The sequence below is a fragment of the Eriocheir sinensis genome, unplaced genomic scaffold (genome assembly GCF_024679095.1).
Source record: "Eriocheir sinensis breed Jianghai 21 unplaced genomic scaffold, ASM2467909v1 Scaffold8, whole genome shotgun sequence".
NCBI classification, from domain to species: domain Eukaryota; kingdom Metazoa; phylum Arthropoda; class Malacostraca; order Decapoda; family Varunidae; genus Eriocheir; species Eriocheir sinensis.
The window spans coordinates 135,944-159,318 of record NW_026112164.1 but is presented as its reverse complement, the minus strand read 5'-3'; the positions used below and the strand labels follow the sequence as shown (position 1 = coordinate 159,318).

The window sequence follows — 23,375 nt, the reverse complement described above, 5'->3', positions numbered from 1 at the left end:
TGTAAAAATAAAACAACACAAGCGGTATATATCCATTACAAATCTTTCAATTCCCTATTTCTTGCACACCACATCTTTTCCAGAAAACTCCTCATGGCTTTTATAATTCTATCATTTGCTTCATCACTCAGTCCCAGCAGCAGCAGCATCCATTCCCTCTCTGTCCTTGCAATCCTCCCATTCACATCCCAGCCCACCTCACTCAGTGCCACCCTCATCATCTCCGTCCTTTCTCTCCGGTACCTCCCACACACCCGTATCACATGCACGACAGTTTCATCCACACCCCTGTCACACATCTGACACACTTTGCTGCGGGACTCAGGCCACCTGTAATTTCTTGCATTCACATTCATACACTGCGCTCGAGCTTGGAAGAGAAGATCCAGGCTTCCATCATACCAGCTGACACACTGCGGGGCTTCCTTTTCCCTGTACCACTCCAAAGTGATCTATCGCTCCATCGCATGTTTCCAGACCGTCTCAGACCTCTCTTCCACTTTCTCACACCCCATTCTAGACCCTCGACCACGTACTGTTCCTGTCAGTCACCTTCCACTCAAAGAAGCGCCTCCCTCCCTCTCTGCTCACGTTACCACTTACGTTTTTTGCGCGTCTTACAAAATTTCGGTGATTTTCAAGTCTTACGGCGTAAGTTCAAAATCTTACGTTTTTTCTCCGCTTGCGACGTTTTTTTTTTTTTTCAATATATGTTTGATTTAAACAATTGGAAATATATCGTACGCGGCATATTTAGATTCATGTGAGCGTGCTGAGTAACGGTTACTGTTACGGTTAAGGGAGCTCAAGGCGGCTTAATTTACACCTGCCTGGGACAGAAAACCTAAGTTTCAGGATGAAGTGCTTAAGAAAGTGATGTATACTGAAAAGAAAAGTGTGTAGAAGTGAAAAAGAAGAAAAGAGGAACGAAAGAAGGAGGACCTAGGTCAGGTCAGGTGTCGTTCGGGAAGCTTGGCCTTTTATTGTATCGGCGCTTCCCTGATGATCTTCACTGGTCAGTTTTCAGGTTGTTCGTGTCTAGGCTTTTTCTTTGTTGTTCTCTCTTTCTCCACATTTCATATATCACTGGCTTGGTTTCTTCGATCAGCTCTTCTTTAAATAATAGTTCTCCAATTTAGTCTTCTTCTTCCTCTGTAGTGAGTCTTGCTATTTGCAATATCTTCTTTCTTTCATTTGCATAAGCTGGGCACTGGATTAAAAAATGGGTTAAATTTTCTAGTTCACTATTGCACATGATGCATTTTGTGTCACCATTCGTGTGCCTATTCCTGTCACTCAATTTTAGGTTGTTAGTCCTTGCCTTATATAATATTTCTGATGATGGTTTGTTGTCATAAAACCTAAGAAGCGATACAAAGCGGCACAGGTCAAAAGAAGAAGAAGAAGAAGAAGATCAAGATCAAGAGCAGGAGCGGGAGAGTGTAAACACAGACACGAGGCAAAGTCTGTCTGTCTCCCCGACCTTCAGGAGAAGACCAAGGAGAAGGAGAAGGTAGGGAAGGGAGATACACGGAGGGAGGAAGGAGGAAATGAAGGGAAGGAAGGGGGGGAGGAAGGGAAGGGAGGAGGTGCGGTAATTTCCAGACTGTCACCTGCGGGACTCTGCGCCAAAACTATTTTTGGTAAAGATTCGTATTAGGTCCGTGCCAGTATCTCATAATCTACCTTATGAAACATCAGTATCTCTTCATATATCTTTTCTACAAACCTTCAACAGTCATGGAAACGCTTTGAAAATCCAATTCAAGGACTTTTTTTTTACTCTTGAAAACAGGGGATAATGTTTACGGAAGTGCGTCGCCTCCTCTGGCGGCAGCCGTGATGACGCTGCAGCCGCCGCAGCCGTAAAATAGCTTGCAGAGGGTTTAGGGTCGGGGAGCATATTTAAACTACTCCAACCGAACTTTACGACCTGCTACCGGGAGGGCTTCGCCCCCCTCGACCCCCCTTCTAGCCATCACCCCCCCCTGGACCCCCCCCACATGTAAATGTGACTTATTTCAGCAAGGAGGTATTTCTCGCAACAACGGCTGCACCGTCGCCAGAGGAGGCGACGCGCTTTCGTAAACATTATCCCCTATTTTCAAGAGTAAAAAAAAAGTCCTTGAATCGGATTTTCAAAGCGTTTCCATGACTGTTGAAGGTTTGTAGAAAAGATATATGATGAGATACTGATGTTTCATAAGGTAGGTAATGAGATACTGGCATGGACCTAAAACGAATCTTAACCCTATTTTTTCATGTAATTTTCGTTGTGCTGTGAAGTAATCTGCTGACTGTTTCTGTTTACTTACTTGGTTTACTTGGTGTTTAGAGGCCCCGCCTCACAGTCGTGGCGGTCCACTGCTACACCCGGTCCTGCCATCCCTGCTCAACTGGGCGATTTGGTCCGGTATCGTGTTGGAAGTCCTACATCTTGAGGTGTAGCCCGGCACTGGAGGTTCGTCTGGGACTGTTTGTTGCAGCTTGTCCAACCCATTCTTAAACCTGTTTACCGGGCAACCTGTTAGGTTTCAGACTTCCTTAGGCAGACTGTTGAAGATTCGTGGCCCTTCATGGGACAGACTCGAGGCCAGCAGGGTCCTGCCTCCACCTGGGGCTCTTGTGGGGAGGGATCTTCTGCTGCACTTTCGTCCAGTCCGCTGATTGACGTGCTCTTGCAGTGCATTGTGTGTGGTGTCCAGCACCAGACCTTCTAAAATTTTCCATAAGTATATGGCCCGCGATACCTGTCCCTTCTTCTTTGTTGTGAATAGAGCCCCAGTTTCTGTAGACGTTCCCAGTAATTTAGGTGACGTACCCCTCTGATTTGTCTTGTGAAGGCTCTCTGCACAGTTTCAAGCCTCTGCACATCGCCCTTCTTGTGTGGTGACCACAGCTTGCTACAATAGTCCAGCGTAGGCTGCACCAGGGCCTTCCAGAGGGTTAACATTACCTCGGGTTCTCTGGAAGCAAATGTTCTAAGGATCCAGCCTTCCATTGCCTTTGCCTTCTTCACTGTTTCTGTGATGTGGTGTGAGAAGGAACCGTTGTCGCTGAGGTGAACCCCAAGGCACTTTACATGAGGTTGTCCAGATATTTGTTGCCCTCCTTCTGTCAGTAGCAAAGTAGACATTTGATGGTGTAGTCAGGGCCACATCTCAGCATTTCAAACCTGGCCTCGTTGAATGCCATGTTGTTGGTTGCGGCCCAGGCATGCACTTTGTTGAGGTCCTCTTGTAGGTGGGCGACTCCCTGCATGGTGGTGGTAGCGTGACTCACAGTGGTATCATCGATGAAAGAGGAGATAACCGAGCTCCTGACCCCCTCATCGATGTCTCCCATGTGTATAAGGAAGAGGAGAGGGCCCAGCACTGATCCCTGTGGCACACCACTGATGACGCTGGCCTCACTGGACTGGTGGCCATCCACTGTGACAACTTGGACTCTTTCTGTAAGGAAGTGGTAGAGCCAAATACCTAGCTTCCCTTTAATCCCCAGAGTCTTGAGCTTATGGAGTAGAATGCCGTGGTCAACCTTGTTGAAGGCTTTAGAGAAGTCAAGGAACACGACATCTATGTTCTTGCCGCAGCCAGGTTCTCCAGGAGCCAGCCATAGTGTTCCAGGAGTTTGGAGAGACAGAACAGCCCTTTTCTAAGGCCATGTCGATTGTTACTATGGAGGCTGTTCTTTTCCATGTAGGCTATAATTTTGTCTGACACATTTCTCAAATTTTTTTATAAGATGTGACGTTAGGGCAACTGGTCTGTAGTTTTTGGCCTGACTTTTCCCCTCCTTTGTAGAATGGACACACCGTGGCTCTCTTCATTAGGGTTGGCACTATTCCCGTGTCCAGTGAGCACCTCATAACTTTTGGATGGGGTGAGCCAGGACTTCACTACATTTCAGGAGCAGTATGGCCGGCACTCCATCAGGCCCGGCTGCAGAATTTGATCTGAGCTCCTTTATGGCTCCCTTGATGTTGTTAACTGTGATCTCCATGTTAGTTAAGTGGTCTTGGTGGCCTGCGTCCTCTGTGAAGAATGCTACTGGGTCGTGGATTACTGATCGGGTCTGAGGGTGCTGAAGGTACTACTGTATTGCTGCATCAGTACTTTGCTGGTGGGTCACCAGTAGTGGCTGGTGGGTCACCAGTAGTAGCTGGTGGGTCACCAGTAGTGTGTGGCGTCCTGCCAAGGAGGGGCGTTGGCGATGGATGGCTGTCCAGGGCGATAGCAGTGAACAGCAGACTTGCTGAGCACTGCGAGCGCAATGGGTGGCTGTTCGTCGACAATTGGGACCTCTTCTTTGGCAACGACGCCCTCTACGCCCGTGACGGGATACACTTGACGTTCAAGGGTGTTGAGGCTCTCTCAGACTCCCTTGAGCGAGCACTTGGTACCCTGAGGGATTTTTTAGTATAGGCGAGGGGGGAAGGAGTAATGGGAGCAATGGGAGGAGTAATGGGAGGGGACATCTAGCTCATAATATAACCAGGCAGCTTAGAAGTAATTCTAGAGGAGTAACAGAGGACGGGCTAAGAATCTTCTATACTAACAGCAGGAGCCTCAGAAACAAGATAGACTTACTAAGGGGTGAAGCTTGTTCAGAAAATTTTGACATAATAGCGATCACTGAGACATGGATAGACTTTGCTAATAGAAATTTTAGGTCAGAATTTGAAATAACGGGTTATCAGATGTTTCACAAAGACAGAAGGGGCAGAAAGGGAGGTGGAGTTGCGCTATATGTTAAAGACTCACTTAAATGTTTAGTTAACAACTCAGTCAAAACTAACATGGATTCAGAATCAGTTTGGGTGGACGTTTACAAAGGAAAGAAAACTAACTCTAGGAGTTATATACAGGCCACCCAACCTTAACAGGCAGGACACGAGTATATTACTACAGGAGATTGGCAGGGCAGTATGAGTAGAAATGTCTGCGTAATGGGGACTTTAATTATAGGAATATAGACTGGGAAGATCTAGTGGGTGACCTGGAAGCCGAGGACTTTCTTGAAGTTATACAAGATAATTTCCTTAAGCAGGTAGTTACTGAGCCTACCAGAGGAGATAACATATTAGACTTAGTCCTAACCAATAATGGGAACTTGCTGCGTGAGTTGGAGGTGGGCGGAGAGTTAGGAAATAGTGATCACAGAACGGTTCGTTTTAGGTTAGACTGGGCGGTAACCCGCGATCCAAACCCAGTGTTAGTGCCAGATTTTAGAAGAGCAAACTACGAGGGGCTTCGAAGACATCTTGAAGGGGTAAACTGGGATAATTTAGGGATTCATGAGGGCCAGAACTGCGGATTGGAGAGCCAGGAGAACCAGGTAGAAATGTCTTACAATAATTTAGTTAGAGTAATAGTAGAGGGGCAAGAACAGCATATACCACAGCGAACACTTAGAAAAGAAACAATGATCCTAAGTGGATGACTCGTGGACTAAAACACGAGATTGGGTTAAAGAAGAATTTATCAGAAAATAAAGAATGGGAAACACATCTCAGGGGCCGGTACGTCGAACTATCTAGATTAGTTAAGAAAAACACCAGGATAGCAAAAAAGAACTATGAGATCAAAGTAGCAAATGAGGCGAAAAGTAATCCTAAGGGCTTCTTTCAGATGTATAGAACAAAAACATGGGAGAAAATTGGACCGCTGAAATCAAACACAGGGGAGCTAGTAGAAAATTACGAAAATATGAGCACATTGTTGAACGACTACTTCCTTTCAGTATTCACACAGGAGGATCGAACGACTATACCGGAAAGAGTTCAGGTGTACGAGGGCGGGGATGGCGATAAATTGAGGGATATAATCATTACCAGGCAAGTAGTTCAGGATGAGATAGATAAGCTTAAGAAGAACAAGTCGCCAGGTCCTGACGGGATATTTCCGAGGGTATTAAAGGAGCTAGGTGATATAATCAGTGACCCACTAACCGACATCTTTAAGATGTCGGTAAATACTAGCTATGTGCCGAGCCTATGGAAAGTAGCTAATGTGACGCCGATTTTCAAAAGGGGACAGGTCAGTTGCTTCAAACTATCGCCCATTTATATTAACATCTGTTATTTGGAAGTTGCTGGATTCCATAATCGACAGGAACATTCTGGAGCATTTAGAGAAACATAGCTTAATTCACGACTCGCAGCATGGGTTCACAAAAGGTAGGTCATGCCTCACCAATCTCTTGTCCTTCTACAATAAAGTATTTGAGGCGGTTGACAGAGATGAAAATTATGATGTAATCTATCTTGATTTTAGTAAAGCGTTTGACAAAGTTCCTCACCAACGACTGTTGCTTAAATTACAGGCTCACGGAGTAGAGGGTAAAGTTTTGAACTGGGTCAAGGCGTGGCTTAGCAATAGGAAGCAAAGAGTGCAAATCAATGGTAAAAGATCTGACTGGGGATGTGTTACGAGTGGGGTCCCACAAGGTTCGGTATTAGGTCCACTTTTGTTTATTATTTATATCAATGACTTAGACACAGGAATTAGCAGTGATGTTAGTAAATTTGCAGATGATACCAAGATCGGTAGAGTAATTGAGTCGGATCAGGACGCTAGTATTCTCCAAGGTGAACTCAACAGATTATATGACTGGGCGGATAAATGGCAGATGGAGTTCAATGTAGGGAAGTGCAGTATTCTGAGTGTAGGTAGGAACAACCCTCACATAACTATTGCTTAAATGACACTCATAAGTAGGTCTGGGTGCGAGAGGGATTTAGGGGTCTTAGTGAGCTCTGATCTCCGTCCAAGGGCACAATGCATTCAAGCTAGAAATCGAGCTAATAGGGTACTGGATTTATTTCAGGAGCGTAAGCAACAGAAGCTGAAGTCTTCCTCAAACTATATTTAGCATTAGTTAGACCTCATCTTGACTATGCGGTTCAGTTCTGGTCACCCTACTATAGAATGGATATCAAAATGTTAGAATCGGTGCAGAGGAGGATGACTAAGATGATTCAGGGGTTGAGAAACTTGCCATACGAGGAAAGACTCAAACAGTTAAACTTGCATTCTCTAGAAAGGCGAAGGGTGCGTGGAGACATGATCGAGGTTTATAAATGGATGAAGGGCTTTAATAAGGGAGACATTCATAAGGTTTTGTTGGTAAGAGAACCGGGTAGGACACGAAGTAACGGGTTTAAACTGGATAAATTCAGATTCAACAGGGACATAGGCAAAAATTGGTTTACTAATAGGGTGGTGGATGAGTGGAATAGGCTTAGCAGTCATGTGGTGAGTGCCAATACAATTGTCACATTCAAAAATAGACTAGATAAATTCATGGACAGCGATATTAGGTGGGGTTAGATACACGGGAGCTTAGGGTCAAAGGAGCTGCCTCGTACAGGCCTACCGGCCTCTTGCAGACTCCTGCGTTCTTATGTTCTTATGTTCTTATGTACTTGGCATGCTTGTTTGGGGCTCTGTGTTGTTTTCCCCTCTTCTGTTTGCAGTGGCCCAATCTGTGTTTTGGTTCTTGAGAATTTTTTGCAGTAACTATAGAAGTATTTTGGGTTCTTCTGAATGTTATTCACTGCACACGTTTCCTCCTTGGTCCTTTGATCTTTGTGCGATTCTTTAAGTTTTTGTTCTATTTCTTCAATTTTCCTGCTTATTGAGTGCCTCTGTTCCTCATGCTGGGACTCAGTCAGTTGCTTGTGGAGGGATGCTCTCTTCCTCATCAGAATTCGTCGGTCCCTTGGGATGTTGTGGCGCTGAGCAGAGGCACTCTTCCTCTTTATTGGGATGTGGCCCTCACATATCTCCAGCACTGTGTTAATGAAGGCCTGGAGCATAGTGTTTTTGTTATTTCCTCCCATGATATTAACCCAATCGACTTGAACAAACTCACACTGCACAAGCTCCCAATTTATTGTTTCACTTTAAAAATTTAATTTTGCAAAGGGAGAGGACTCCGTTTTGTTAGATTCCCAATTTTTTAACCTTGTCTTCCTGTACGTAGTATTTATTGTATTAAGCTGTGATCCGAGAATATTGTTTTCTCCACTTTGTATGTTTCTATTGCATCCTGGTTATTAGTGAAGACAAGGTCTAAAATGTTGTGTGCTCTGGTAGGCTTGGTTATTTGTTGGGTGAGGAAGATTTTGTCGGTGAAATCAAGGAGCAATTTAGCTTGGGCTTGGTCGTCCAGGGTGCCGCCTGCAACAGTACCTTCCGGCCAGTGGATGGAGGGGAAGTTAAAGACCCCACACAAGATAAGTTCAGGCAAAGGTGCTGGTTGGTCTTCCAGTATTTTTGCGACCTTTTCCATTGCCGCTGTAAAGTTGTGCAATGTACACTGGGGTGGGCGGTAGCAATGTATGATTATTAGAGTCCTCTTTCTTAGGTGGATGATGAGTAGTTCCACTTGTCCATTAGAGTAAGAGAGTAAGGATTTTCTGTCAACAGATATTTCATTTCTTACATATATTATTGCTCCTCCGTGACACCTAATTTCTCTGTCTGTTCTAAATGGTGTGTAGTTTTTGATTTGTATCTCCTCATCTTTCACACTACTGCTCAAGTGTGTTTCAGTTAGGGCTATAACCAAGGTTCCACTTCTGCCAAAAGCTCCCTCAAGAAGGGACTTTGGCTTGATTTGTTTTCGGTACAGTCCTTGGATGTTGCCCATTATGATGTTCTCCAGCGAGAGGTTATAGCACTGATCCATGGGGCGCCGATGGTGGGCTGGCCTGGTGGTACCCAGCTCGCTCTGTTCTCCTTCATGAGGTTGTTCAGTAGCATCTCCTGAGTCTCCATGGCTTTGACTAGGGCTGCCATGTCCATCCTCAACCCTGTTGCCAGTTCTAAAAAACCTCTGCCTTCGGTGGCAACCGTAGTGGTAGTGGGGGCAGGTGTTCCAGGGGTAAGGGTCATAGCCTGGGCTACTGCAGCATTGGATGGTGTGGGCTGTGGTGGTGGTGGTGCTGCTACTTCCCTTCTCTTCCTAGTGCCTTTAATGTGCTGGTATTTGCAGGACTCCTTTTGGCACTTATATTTCCTTACCGAATCCCAGCACATCATGGGGTGGAACATGGAGCACTTCCACCCTTGATTGCACCCGTGTTCTCCTTTAACACCATGTGCCAGCAACTTTGGACATTGTTTTGGGTGTCTAAATTTAGTCCTTACCAGGCACTCCATGCTTGCACACACCCCTTCTGTAGAAACGGCATATCAACATTTCCTTTTGCCTGTTACTCACTAATGCTGGGGTACTGGTGTCTTCTTGTTGTTGCTGCTGCTGCCGCTGCTCTGCCTGGTCTGGTGCTATGGTAGGTGTGACCTCTTGGCTCAGGCTCAGCCGCATATCCTCCGGGGAGCTCCATGAACTGAGTGGATCATTGCCCGTGGCATCCTCTGCAGTGTCTCCATTTACAGTTTGGGTGTCATTACTGCCCTGTGACTCTTGGCTGTTATGGGTAGTATCTTCAGGGTTAGTATTTGTACCCACGAGTTTTGAAGCCAGAGGCCTGTTTCTTGAGATCATAGCCAGATCCTTCCTTTTACACTCCTCCATTTCATTTGCTTGAGTTGCATAGTCAGAGAAACTTTGCCTAGCACATGGCTGACATGTGTACTTTCTGTTAGTATTCACCAGCATGATTCCTAAATGTGTAGGCACTCCTGAGCATACATGGTGACTCCACATGTTGCAGGTGTTACACTTTATACCACTGTCACAATGGAGCTGACATATTATACATGGGAAAATATTTTTCCTACCTGAGGCATCTTCATTGTTTTCATTCTGGGTAGGGGCCTTCTGGGTAGAGGCAGACATCTTGGCTCTGCTGGGACTGTCTTCCTGGAAATGGTGTATATCTTCCTTCTGCTGTGATCCTAGCAGATGTTGTTGTGCAAATTCATTACTGACAGTATTCACAGATGACCTGGTGATTGACTGCTGTATGCTGGTGTCCTAATTATTACAGAAAAGGCTTGAATCTTGGAGAGCTCATTCTCTGCTTCCAAACACCAGTGTTGCCACTCTGTCTTCTTCACATTCATAAAGCGATGCAATACTCTACTCAGCCTCCATTCCTATCCTTATGTGTCCTCAGGAACCAGTGTAGGAGGTCCTGGTGGAGTCCTGCAGGAGGCGGTGAAGGGGAGGGCCGAGCACCACCACCTGTCTGTTCGGCTAATCATTGAATAAAACGAGACTTTTCACTGCCTGTCGTGCACCCGTCACTGCCGCCGCCGCTGCAAAATAACACTACAAGCCCTGGACAATAATGAGTGTCATCAAGGTGCAGCAGTAATGTCTATGGCATTATAATCATCCCTCGACTCATGGCGCTGTCGCTGTTTGTTCATCAATGCTGCGTGCTTGTTGAGAGAGAGAGAGAGAGAGAGAGAGGGGTAGGGGGGGACAAGGCTTCCATCAACAACACACAGCACAGCTGCAAGATAACTTGTGTGTTGAATGCCCTTGTGGCTCAGTGGAGAGGAAGTGTGTTCATTATTTATAAATAACATAATAGTAATGACAACACAAAGAACTAATTATTCTTTAGTTGCTCTCAATTTTCTGAAGATGACAAACCACAGAAAACACCTCTAAGTGTTTTATGGTGAACTGGCCTGTTTTTTACAGTGATGCGTCGGCTTGCGAGTGCCTTAGTTTACGAGCGTTTTGATTATGAGGAAAAAAAGTCACTAAAAATGCTTTGTTTTACAAGTGGTGACTTGGTGTACGAGCATCCTGTTTGTACAAGTTGAAGACGCAAACGTGGGTTCCCTTTGTTCGCTGCAAGATGAGAGCGCTCAGCGGAAAACACTGGGACTGGGATCTCAAACTGGTGTTGCACTGGGCCTTTTTCCTCCAACATGGCGCCGCTTGCCAAAGTAAGGGCTGCTGTGGCTTGTGCTGCTGGTACTCAAATTATGGACTTGTTGCTACAGTTACATGGAAGGAAGAAGCCGTTGTGGGCACCATCATGGCTTCAAAGACGGGAGGACAGGAGTGTTTACCCACACCAACAACTTGCTCCCATTTAGGTGTACGGGCAACTGCGGTTGCTCTTAGCCCCAACGGTTGGAGGAAAGCGCCCAGTGTGCCGGCGCCTTCAGTCCACATTGCACACTGGCAGAGGCAGCACCCGCGCCCGTGTACGCTTACCTTTGTGTTCTAGTGTGCGGTCTTTGTGTTTTCAGCACTATTTTATTTGTGTATATTTTTTTCACATCCTATTTATATTATTTATTATTGCTGTTTGTAAGTAAAATTACCCTTATTTTGTATAAAATATGTAAATGATTTTTATGTTAATATTTTATGGGATACGTATGTGATTCATTAATGGGATCCGCATTAACTTAAATGAAGAAATTCATTTTGGTTTATGAGTTTTTTGGTTTGTGAGCAAAATTCCGGAACGAAGTAAACTTGTAAACAGAAATATATCTTTCTTTCTTTATCTATTTTTTTCTTTATTTTGTCTTTGTTTCAAAGCCTGTAGCACCAGTTGGCTTTCTTGAGGGGCCTGGTAGTCGGCCGGAGCCTGTCTTGGTGCAGGCAAGTGTTTATAGTGGCACCACCTTTTCTTGGCTCATGCTGTCCCCCGGAGCTCATTCTTGAATGACTTGGGCGGTTTTTCAAGAGTCCGGGTAGATAGGTGGTCTTCAGGGCACCATGTGGGTAGTCTCAGGCCACTCGCAGTGATCGGCGGATTCAAGCCCGTGTTGTCCAGAACGCGGTGAGCGCAGGGCCCGCACGCTGACCACTCAGCCACCGCCTACCCAGTGAATGATCCGAGGCCTTAGAAGCTTGCCTGGGGTCAAACCTCTAGAATTACACCCGAGTCAAGACAGTGGCTGGCTTGGGGGACTGTGGTGGAAAGGGTAGCCAATAATTTTGAAACTGTTTATTTTTTGGCAAAATATGACACTTTTGTTACGGTATGAGATTGTTTTACCTTCCAGAAATCACCAAATGACTGGCCCTTTCACTTGGCAGCGTCAACTCACCATTCACCCGCTGACCCCCAATGACAGACTTCCGGGAGACTGGAAGGTTAGCAGAGCACACGTGTGGCAACCAAAGAGCAGCTGTTAAGTAGCAGACGAGACATAGAAAGGTGCATGAAGTAAACCTTAACTATTACTACTACTATTACTATTGGAAGGTTAGCAGAGCACACGTGTGGCAACCAAAGAGCAGCTGTTAAGTAGGAGACAAGACATGGAAAGGTGCATGAAGTAAACCTTAACCTGATTATGTTTTGTTTTCTATAAACTGTGGAGAGGGAGTGTATTTGTATGAAGGTATGCATATGTGTGTGTGTGTGTGTGTGTGTGTGTGTGTGTATTTACCTATTTGTAGTATACAGGGTCTGACCTTAAGCTGGGACAGTCCTTTTTTCCATTCTATGCTTCTCCAACTTTTCCTTCATTATATGGACACTGCCACACGCTTCAACAATGTCTTTGCTAAGTCCACTCCATGTATCCACACTCCTGTGTGGAAAACTGTACTTCTTTAAGTCTTTCAAACAAGTCCCCTTCCTCAACTCCTTGCTGTGTCCTCTTAGTTGCCTCCTCCCTTCCGTCTGATTAAGTCATTTCTGTCCAACACGTCCATTCCACTTGTGTTCCTGTACAGCACTATCAGGTCTCCTCTTTCTCTTCTTTCTCCCAGTGTTGGCAGGCCCAGTTCCTCCAATCTAGTCTTGTATGGCAGGCTTGATAGTTCTGGTACCATCTTAAGCTACGGTTACACTAGTCACTGTTACCCCTGGTCTGGAAGCCAGCCGTAGGCCTGGTTTACAACGAAAGTGGTCACACAGAAGCCTGCCCAGTCCGGCCGCCTGCGCTCTTCCGCCAAGCCCAGATGTAAACAAAGCACGACAACCATGGATATGGGAAGCGAGGAGGACTGTGCCAATATTATTGAGGCTCTCCAAGAGGCTATATATGGCCTCTTTGTGTCCATGAAATTGGTTTTTCTAGGGATGCCATGGTGACTTCGTTGGCGTTGGCTTGACGAGGGCCTGTGTTTGTTTACTTCTGGTGTCCAAGTCAAGCGAGTGTGAAGGTGCTGTGTTTTATTAATTTGTGTGCCGTTAGTTATCATTAATTATACAGGAAAACTAATAATTTCATTATATAATAATACAATATTTATATATTTTGTTATATAGGATAATTTGGTTTTAGTCGTATGCTTGAATACTACAGTATTTCAATACCTCTGCTGCGCCCCACCGTTGCCAGATTGTCGTACTCAGAGCATAGTATTTACCGGCTTCTGACGCCTATCTATTGCCAAGAAACATCAGGAATTAACTATTTTAACAATAATTATAAGTGAATCTCCTTATTGGGGTCCACGAATCAGTTGTTGGGTCTGAAGTCGGTAAATATAAGAGGCTGAGTAAGACAGTCTGGCAACTTTGCACGGTGCGCCAACCATACCACTGGGAGAACAACAATCCAGCACGTCCACTCAAATTTACCCTGGGCTGGGTGCCCAGCCCAGCCAAAATCGGCCAGCCCAGGGGTAGCAGTGACTAGTGTAACCGCGGCCTTAGTTGCAATCCTTTGTATCCTCTCAGGTTTCCTTATGCCCTTTTTCCTGTGTGGTGCCCAAACAACTGCTCCATACTGTAACCTTGGTCTAATCAATGTTATTATTTTCTTCACCATGTCCCCATCCAAGTAGTGAAATGCCACTAATGTTTTGCAGCAGACTATGTTTCTCCGAATGTCTTGTTTATGTGCTTCTCAGGTGTCGTGTATCTTGCATAATAATTTCTATAAGTCTTTTTCTTCCTTCACTGTGTGGATGATTGTCTCTCCCATCCTACACTCAACTTGGTCTGTTTTTACTCCCTCCCATTTTCATTGTGTGACATTTCTTTCCATTGAACTCCATTTCCCATTCTTTACACCATTCATGTATCTCATTTAAGTCTTCCTGCAGTTTATTACAATCATCCTCGTCTCATTTTTCTAAGCAGTTTGGCGTCGTCTTCAAACAAACTCATGTAACTCTTTACTTCTTCTGGCACATCATTTATATATATTAAAAACATTATAGGTGCTAACACTGATCCCTGAGGAACTCCACTTGTGACATTTCTCCAGTCTGATTTCCCATCTTTAAACACAGTTCTCATTTCTCTGTTTGCTGGGTAATTTTTCATCCATTGTCATTTTTCTCCTCAATCCTCCTCTACTTTCTGATTTCCACAGCAGTCTCGTATGTGAAACTTTATCAAATGCCTTTTTAGGTCCAAAAATATGCAGTCTGCCCATCCATCTCTGTCCTGCACTATATCTGTTACTCTTGAGTAAAGACATAAGATTTGTGACACAAGATTTACCTTGTCTGAATCCAAATTGACTTTCATTTATTATCTTCTCTTTCTAGTAACTATTCACCCAGTGTCTTTTAATTACCTTCTCACACAACTTGCACGTGTCACTTATCAGGGAAACCGGTCTATAGTTCAGAAGCTCTTGTTTATTTCCGCTCTTATATAACAGGACCACATGTGCCCTCTTCCATTGCACTGGGACTTCCCCGGTCTTGACTGAACAACTTACAATGTCCTGAACGGGTTCTGTTAGCTGTTCACTGCACTCTTTCAGTGCTTGGCCTGATAATGCATCTGGAGCCGTTGCCTTCTTGCCATCTAGTGATTTCAGTAGCCCCAGTATCTCTTCTGTACACACTTTATACACTTAAGTTTGTCCGTGCTTTATCTTTCCCCTTCTCTGCTGCCAGACATCTTGTGCTAAACCACTCTTTCTTCCCTCTTTTCTTTATCACACAGTAGGGCACCCACTTTGCCACACCTTCATTGTAAGTGTTAAGGAAGTGGTCATATATATATTTTTTTTTTTTTACTTTTCTCAGCTTTTTCATTTCTGGGCAATTCAAACTTCCAAAAACCTCCCAAATCACTGTACTTAGCTTTGCTATAATTCCTTCTTTTCTCCTTATGGTTTTCTGACCCAATCTCTTCACATTCTTCATCATTTTCTGTTTGTAATACTTCATGGTCACTTTTTCCCAGCGGGCACTCATGTTGCACTTCACTTAACAGGTCTGTTCCTTTAGTGAAAATTAAGTCCAGTCTTGCTGGTTCATCCTCTCTAAATCTCGTCTCTTCCTTCACCCACTGTGTCATGAGGTTTTCTGTGGACAATTTTAAAACTTTAGCTCCCCATGTATTTGCTTCACCTTCCACTTAGTCAGGTCTACTATGTTCTGAAATACAGATTCGTTGGCATTTTGGGGGATTTTATAACTATACATTTTTGGAAAGCTTATGACATGATGATTCAAAAAAACAATGTGGCCAAAGTTTTCTAGGTCATCTTGGCACCCATTTTGGTTTCCAAATATGGCAACTTTCAAAAATCTGAATTTTCACTTTCTTGACTTTTATTTCACTTGGAATCACGATTGAAGTGACTAAACTTACATATGATGGACTAACCTTGAATGTTTTGAGTAATTTGTGAAGTAAATATGTAATTATCGCAGGTGCAACAAATGTATGTTGATATATACTTTCAAGGCGGCAGTAACTTATTGCAAGTCCTTTTTATTTCTTCAGGTATGAATGAATAATCATGAGTAAAATACCTCACCTAGGCAAGCTTGGTGCAGCACCAAAAGATGAAGATACACTCAACTGGAATCTCTGCATACTGTGTTAGAGCCATGACCAAAGTGGAGGCCTTAAGGTATTACATCCAAGAATAGATTCCTGTCAGACAGTCCTAGACGCAGTCAAAGAGAGAGTCGGTTTTAAGGGGCGCGCCTATATTTTTTGACGAATATATTTAAAATCGGACGAGTACATGTTTTTCGCTCAGCGTGTCCGGGAAACCCTAAATTACCATGTGGTGAGGTTTGTTTTCGTAAAATTAAAACCCCTCCCCCCAGGGGGGGCTTTAGAGTAACAGTCGGACATGCGCGTCATAAGACGCTCTTGTCAACATATGCGGTATCATTCGTATATACGTAAAAATTGCATTAGAATATTTTATTTCTTCGTAAATTTTGTCATGTCATCCTCTCTTCTTCACGTGGAGAAGCAGGGGAGGTAGAGAGGTGCCACCCCGCCAGTGCCAAGCGAGAGACAGACGGGAAAAGTATGTCGTACTTTTCTCTCCTCTCCAGCCAAAAAAACGTCCTGACAAATGATGTACAAGCGCAAGGCAACCAGAAAAAGTCACCAACCTCAAGAGGGCTTATGGAGCGGCCAAACCTCAGAAAACAAGCAAGAGCGTAGCGTAGAAGCAAGGCACTCCTGTGGCACTCGCGCTACCTGGCCACAATGAGGAAGGTGGCGCCTTCTGACACCCTCACCTGCGAGTGAGTAATACTTTCTTAGAAAGGGGGACCAGATGCCTTATCATTCTGAGGTAAGTCAACAAGGTATATACAGTCATATGTGAGAATTTCATATTAATCAGATAAATACAAATGGCAAGACAGGGAGAAATGTAAAAAAAATCTTTAGGAGCCGATATCTCGAAAAGTATCTTTTTAACCTTCAAATAATTTCACAAAACCGGTAAAACATCTAAATGACTTTTGTTAGGTATCATTTTAAACTACAACTAAAGGGCGATTTTTTGTTGGAAATGGATTTTCAAAAATGTCAAAAGAAAACGGGACACAGAGTGGAGAAAATAAAAAGTGACAAAAAATTGTAATTTTTTTTCTTCGAAGACAAAACAAAAAATCAAAAATTCACTTCCAACAAAATGTAGATAGGTAAACAAAGTTTCTATGGTATTTTTTCAAAGCGATTAACTGAAAAATAAAGCCTGTGAAACAAAAAAATGAAAAACACGCTTTGTTTGAGTCTCTCCTAAACTTCACCCGATTTTGATGAAATTTGCAGAATATCATTTCTTTACATCAACAAACAACATACTACAATTTCAAAGCTATTGGACGTACCATATGCGCAGGAGGAGACCCATAGGCACACCCCTTAATGATGGAGAGTATGTTGAGAAACAAGAAAGACTTGGACATGTCACAAGAGATACATTGTGTGAACACCATGCATTTTGGCATCGAAAGTGCTATCAGGAAGCCACTAACAGAAGTCGGATCGAGAGGGCTAGGGATCGACATATGCAAGCAGTCTTCAGCTTTAGCCAATAGACGACGTGGAAGAAAGAGGAAAAGTACAGAGATGGATGATCCAGGCCCATCTGACCAGTCTGTACAGTTTACGAGATCAAACACCACTCCGCTGGAGAAGAATTTGTGTTTCTTTTGTCAAGAAGACACCAAAGAGAAATTGTATAAAGTTTGTACACAAAATGCAGGGAATTATCTTAGATCAGCTGTGGAAAAATCCAAGAACCCTGCAGTAAGAACAAGATTGAATACTTGTATCTCCCCAACTGATGCACATGCAATTGATGTTCACTATGACAAGGCATGCTGGAGAAGTAATGTATTGCATGTGACAAGACAAATGCCTAGTAACACAAGTTCATCACAAGTACATCCACTTCAAGCAGCAAGTCTGGTTCAAATAACAAATTTAGTTGATGTGAAAACAAGACAAAAGGCCTACATCTCCATGGATGATGTTGAAAGAGTATACAGAAACATGCTTGTGGATGTTATAGCACACCATTTCCCTGTCGTCAGCAGAAAATGGTTGAAAGAAAGGATCCTTGATGAACTGCCAGCTGTAAAATCTCTGCTACAAAAAGGCCGCAGAAAATCTGCAGTATTGTACAACTCAACCGCCTGTGAGGAGGAGATGGTACATTCTTTAATCTCAGATGGTGACATGGACAGCATGAAAATTATATTCAAGACTGCTCAGATAATACACAATAGCATTGCCAACTTTAACAACAACGGAAAACCTGCTGCTGCTGATGACATCCCAGTATATGCGGTGATGTTACAGATGTTCCAGGACAATTGCTTAGCCTCATGAGAGGGATTCTCACCGGACCTGTTGAGGACCTGGCCACGGAAGCTAGAGCTCGTATTAACGACAGAATTGCCCTGACCATGAGCCAAAGTATCATGTATGGTTTCAAGTCGGACAGACAGATGAATTACAAGCCAGGATGGCCAGTTGTGACCGATCACCACAGAATGAATGCCTGCACCAGAAGCCATTCTGGAGATGGCGTGGTGCCTTTGCAAGACAAACTGTGTAGCCAAAAGATGTTCATGTGCTGCTGTGAACCTGCCTTGTACTGAAATGTGTTAGTGTTCAAGTGACTGTGAAAATGACCAGGACTAGAGATGTTTCATCCATTGTCAGTGACTCTGGGAGTGATAATGGTCTGAGTGATGCAGATGTCTAAGCATGATAACTGATAGCCAGTCACAAAAAGTTAACAATCCTTGCATGTCTGCATCTTGAATAGATTGGTTGTTATATCTTCATCTGATCTGTATCTTCAAAGTTAAAAGTGATGTTAGTAAATATTTCATTATAAACATGAGAGTGTAGGAACAATAGTTACCTGTTCAGGTAGAGTGACGTTTTTGCATTTATGTAAACCTGTCTGATACACTTACACACCTGTTATGTTTGAAGGCGTAATGTACTCCTGTTGACTTCACAGAGATAGTAATAATCTAGTATTGTGGTGTATATATATACGCTATGGCTATAACCTTTCACAACAATTGATATTGTTATAATATTTGATATTAAAAGCTTTAAATTAGCATCTTTTGTTATCAAATATTTCAATACTTGTACAATAATCAAAATAGTGTTAGTTAAGATTAAAAATAATGATTCTGTAAATGAATTTGTATTTACAGACTAAAAAGAAATCCTCACAGCTGAAAGTTTAGTTTTGTAAAGCTGCCATTTTTCAAAATACAAGATGGCCACCAAGATGACCTAGGAAACTTTGGCAACATTGCTTTTAGGAATCCTCGTGTCATAAGCTCCAAAAATGTAGATTTTAGAAAATCCCCCAAAATGCCGACAACATTACGCAACAGACCTGACTAACATCCAACTTTTCCCAGTTGACATTTTTACAGCTGAAGCCCCCTGTTAGAATTATGTACATTCTTGCCATTTCTAATAGTATCCTCTAATGCTTTACTTGTACCTTCTGACAGGTTGTTATACATTTCCCTCGTCCGTGTGGGGGCACACATGTCACCATTACTGACAGTTTTTCAGCTGTAATAAAACACTTCAGATTTCCTGTATTTTCTGGTCCTGTTCTCACTTTGATCACTTTTAAGTCTGTTTTGAGCAGCAGCATCACCCCTCCCCCACTCCTCCCTTTTGTGGCTTTCCTGTATTTTTTTTATTTATTTATTTTTTTTTTTTTACGTCTTGGCTTATTGTGCCGGTAGACTTCTTCCCAATGGATCCTGATGGTCGCTCCAAGGCTTCTTCCCGGTGGGTCCTGATGGTCGGCCCAGCCCGTTCTGGTGCAGGTGTGTTTATAGTGGCGCCATCTTGCATTGGCTTATGCTGCCCTCCCGGAGCTCATCTTTAATCCTAGAATCTAGAGTCCGGGTTGATAGGTGGTCTTCTAGACAGCATGTGGGTAGTTTTAAGCCACTCGGCGGCAGCTGAAAAATCCCAGCTTGGTGGCACCAGTCGGGGATTGAACTTGCGTCCTCCTGAACGTGGGGCCGTCTTGCTATCCGTTCGGCCACCGCCTACCCATGTATATATTGTAATTGCACTCCTCTGTTCCCGCCACTTCTGGGCCTTGTGCTACTTTTGTTTCAGTGGTGCACATTACATCTGGTGCAGCTCTGTTCAGGTAGTCTTTTAATTCTAGCTTTTCTTATATAAGTCCGTCGACATTAGTGAATGTTGACCTAAGCTTTTTCGCTCCCTTCTCTTCCTTGTTGTTGTTGGTGGTGTTGGTGTTTATTTGGCCTCCTCCTCCCTCTTCCTGATCCACCACTTCATCACTCTGTCGTTTTACACTCCAAAAACTCTTTATTTTTCTGACTCTGTTCTTTCTTAATTCCTGTGCTTTGCTTTGTTCATAGTTTCCCTCATCTTAACTCTTTCCTCCATGCTCATATTTTTCTTATATATGTTTCTTTATAATGTTCTGTCCCTTTTAGTATTCCACTCCGACTTGAGATGATCTTGGCTGCCATTTGTGACCTTAACTTCAGATTGATAGGTCTGTTTTTCCCTTCCTCATATTTTCCTAGTCATGTCACCTCGTCCACCTCCTCTGTCAGCCTTCCAGCACTTTTATCTAAGCTTGTCAGTGTTTCTTTCACTTCAGGGATTTCATATCTCTCTGCCTTCATTGGGATTTTCTCCTCCTTAACACCCACGATTATCACACTCTTCTTCTTCTCTGCCAATTCGAACCAAGTCTTCCTTGTTTCTCATTACCTGGACAACCTCACGCTCCATCTCCACTTTTCTTGCCCTTTCTTGTTGTTTCAGGATTTCTTGGAAACTTCCTCTCCTTTTCATTTTCCTTTCTTCCATACATTTATTTCTACATCAACCAATTTCTTATCACAGTCATTCAGCGAGGGATGGGTTGGGGTACAGGGAGCGGGAGGGTGAGAAAAAAAGGGGGGGGACATTGCTATTATTGTTATATTATTATTACTATTGCTGCTCAAGTGCATGCATGGCTATGTTTGTTTTTGGCTTAAATCTGGGTGTATTCAGTGGTGGCGTTTCAAAATTGTTGCCCGCGGCTGTGCCCGGATATGCCGTGAGCCACGCTCTCTGCCCGGCCGTAGCGAAGGGGTTGATGAGCAGCTTTTCAGTGATATAAACTGTTTGTTAAGGGGGTGTGCCGGTACCTTGACAGAACAAGTCATTGCATTAACACATCTCTTACAAACCAGGTAGTGGTGTCCACCATGCTGGGAGGAGGACAGCGCTAAGTGACGGCACCCGACTCTGTGTGTGTGTGTGTGTCCTGACGTCCACCGCTGGTGCTGGTGCTGAAGTGAGGGTCTGAGACACTTGCTGTGCTCAGCACTCACTGTCCTTGCTCCTTGGTGCATCCTTCCCTTCACCTGCTTGCTTGGTCCCTGAGTAGCGGTGAGGAAGACTTGCTGCCCCCTCGGCTGCAAGGCCGGGCAGCAGCCTGAGTGGCCAGGAGCAGCAGAGCAGACTGCCACTGGTGTGAGGATCAGGGGCGATCAGAAGAACCACCACCACCACCACCACCCTGCTGCTGCTGCTGCCTTCTCCAGCCATAAGGAAAGGGAAAGTTTGAGTGGAAGGACTGTGAGGCAGTTTGGGACTGAGAGCAAGTTCATCAGACACAGCCTTGCACACACTGCTGAGGGAAAGCATGAGTGCCAGGAGTTTGAGGAAAGACTCCCTGGGAAGGGTGACCTCGACAAAAGCACCCACGCACTCGGGTGAAAGAAATCATGAATCTCAAGGTTGTAGGAAAAGATTGGGTGGGAAGGATCACCTCAACACACACACCCTTACACACACTAGAGGAAAAAAACATGGTTGTGAAGTTTGTGGGAAAAGTTTCCATCTGAAGGGTAACCTCAAGAGACACATCCTTACACACACTGGTGAAAGAAAACATAAATGTGAAGTTTGTGGGAAAAGCTTCACTCAGAAGGTTCACCTCCAGACACACACCCTTACACACACTGGTGAAAGAAAACATAAATGTGAAGTTTATGGGAAAAGCTTCACTCAGAAGGGTGACCTCAAGAAACACATCCTTACACACACTGGTGAAAGGAACCATAAATGTGAAGTTTGTGGGAAAAGCTTCACTCAGAAGGGTGACCTCAAGAAACACACCCTTACACACACTGGTGAAAGAAACCATAAATGTGAAGTTTGTGGGAAAAGATTTAATCGGAAGGATAGCCTCCAGACACACACCCTTACACACACTGGTGAAAGGAACCATAAATGTGAAGTTTGTGGGAAAAGATTTAATCGGAAGGATAGCCTCCAGACACACACCCTTACACACACTGGTGAAAAAAACCATGAGTGTGAAGTTTGTGGGAAAAGATTTAATCGGAAGGATAGCCTCCAGACACACACCCTTACACACACTGGTGAAAGGAACCATAAATGTGAAGTTTGTGGGAAAAGCTTCACTCAGAAGGGTGACCTCAAGAAACACACCCTTACACACACTGGTGAAAAAAACCATGAGTGTGAAGTTTGTGGGAAAAGATTTAATCGGAAGGATAACCTCCAGACACACACCCTTACACACACTGGTGAAAAAAACCATGAGTGTGAAGTTTGTGGGAAAAGATTCCTTGTGAAGTCATGGCTGAAGAGACATGGCATAAGACACTGTGGCCACAAAGGGTTCCAGTGTGATGCTTGTGGCAAGCGATTTATGACAAGAGGTGAGATTGCGAGACACGTGAAGATTCACCTCTGAGGTGTTGTGTTGTGCTGCTGTGTGTGGGAGAGATCAGGTGCTGGATGGGGCGTTGTCTTGCATGGAGAACAGAACACATGGCCCAGATAGGGAATCAAAGGCAGGTTGCAGAGTGTCTGCAATTTTGAAAATTTAAGAAGAAAGTGTGTGTGTGTGTGTGTGTGTGTGTGTGTGTGTGTGTGTGTGTGTGTGTGTGTGTGTGTGTGTATTTACCTAGTTGTAATTTTACAGGGCCTGGGCTTACGCTCGTGTGGTCCCATCTCCGTATCTATAATTATCCAACTTTTCCTTAAAGGTTTGCACACTCTTCGCCGATACTATTTCTTCACTTCCTGTTGATTTCAAAGGCTGTGAGTTTTCGTTTTTTGGGAATAACTTTGTGGGGAGGCGGTGGCTGAGTCGTCAAAGTAACGGCCTCGTGTTCAGGAGGACGCGAGTTCAATCCCCGCCCGGTGCCACCAAGCTGGGATTTTTCAGCCGCCGCCGAGTGGCTTAAAACTACCCACATGCTGTCCAGAAGACCACCTATCAACCCGGACTCTAGATTCTAGGATCAAAAATGAGCTCTGGGAGGGCAGCACGAGCCAATGCAAGATTGTGCCACTATAAACACTCGCCTGTGCCAGAACGGGCTGGGCCGACCATCAGGACCCACCGGAATGAAGCCTTGGACCGACCATCAGGATCCACCGGGAAGAAGCCTACCGGCGCAATAGGCAGCAATGTAAAAAAAAAAAAAAAAAAAAAAAACCCACTCGTATCAGCACAAGATTTTGTTACAGTGTATTTCGCACACTGCCCTAATTTTTATGGGTATCGTGAATCACCAAAAGTAGATAATAAAGGCACTTCTCCCTGTAGCAAAAGGGGAAAGTCGGACTGGCCACTCAAAGAAACGAACACTGGTAGTGACGTAGTACTATGACATATCAGAAGCTCCGCCCACTCTCTCCCTCTTCCCTCCCTCCACTTCGTCCCCTGCCCCCCCCCCCCTCT

General features: G+C 44.2%; 1 protein-coding gene across 1 annotated transcript; it reads left to right on the top strand.

The window, feature by feature from the left end:
- Nucleotides 1–1,408: 1,408 nt before the first annotated feature.
- LOC126994447 (zinc finger protein 681-like) lies at nucleotides 1,409–23,147 on the top strand. The gene is made up of 3 exons (XM_050853765.1): nucleotides 1,409–1,513; nucleotides 11,952–12,106; nucleotides 20,845–23,147. Exon 3 carries the CDS (start codon nucleotides 21,300–21,302, stop codon nucleotides 22,377–22,379), a length of 1,080 nt encoding a protein of 359 aa, XP_050709722.1. The 5' UTR covers nucleotides 1,409–1,513; nucleotides 11,952–12,106; nucleotides 20,845–21,299; the 3' UTR covers nucleotides 22,380–23,147.
- The last annotated feature ends 228 nt before the right edge of the window (nucleotides 23,148–23,375 follow it).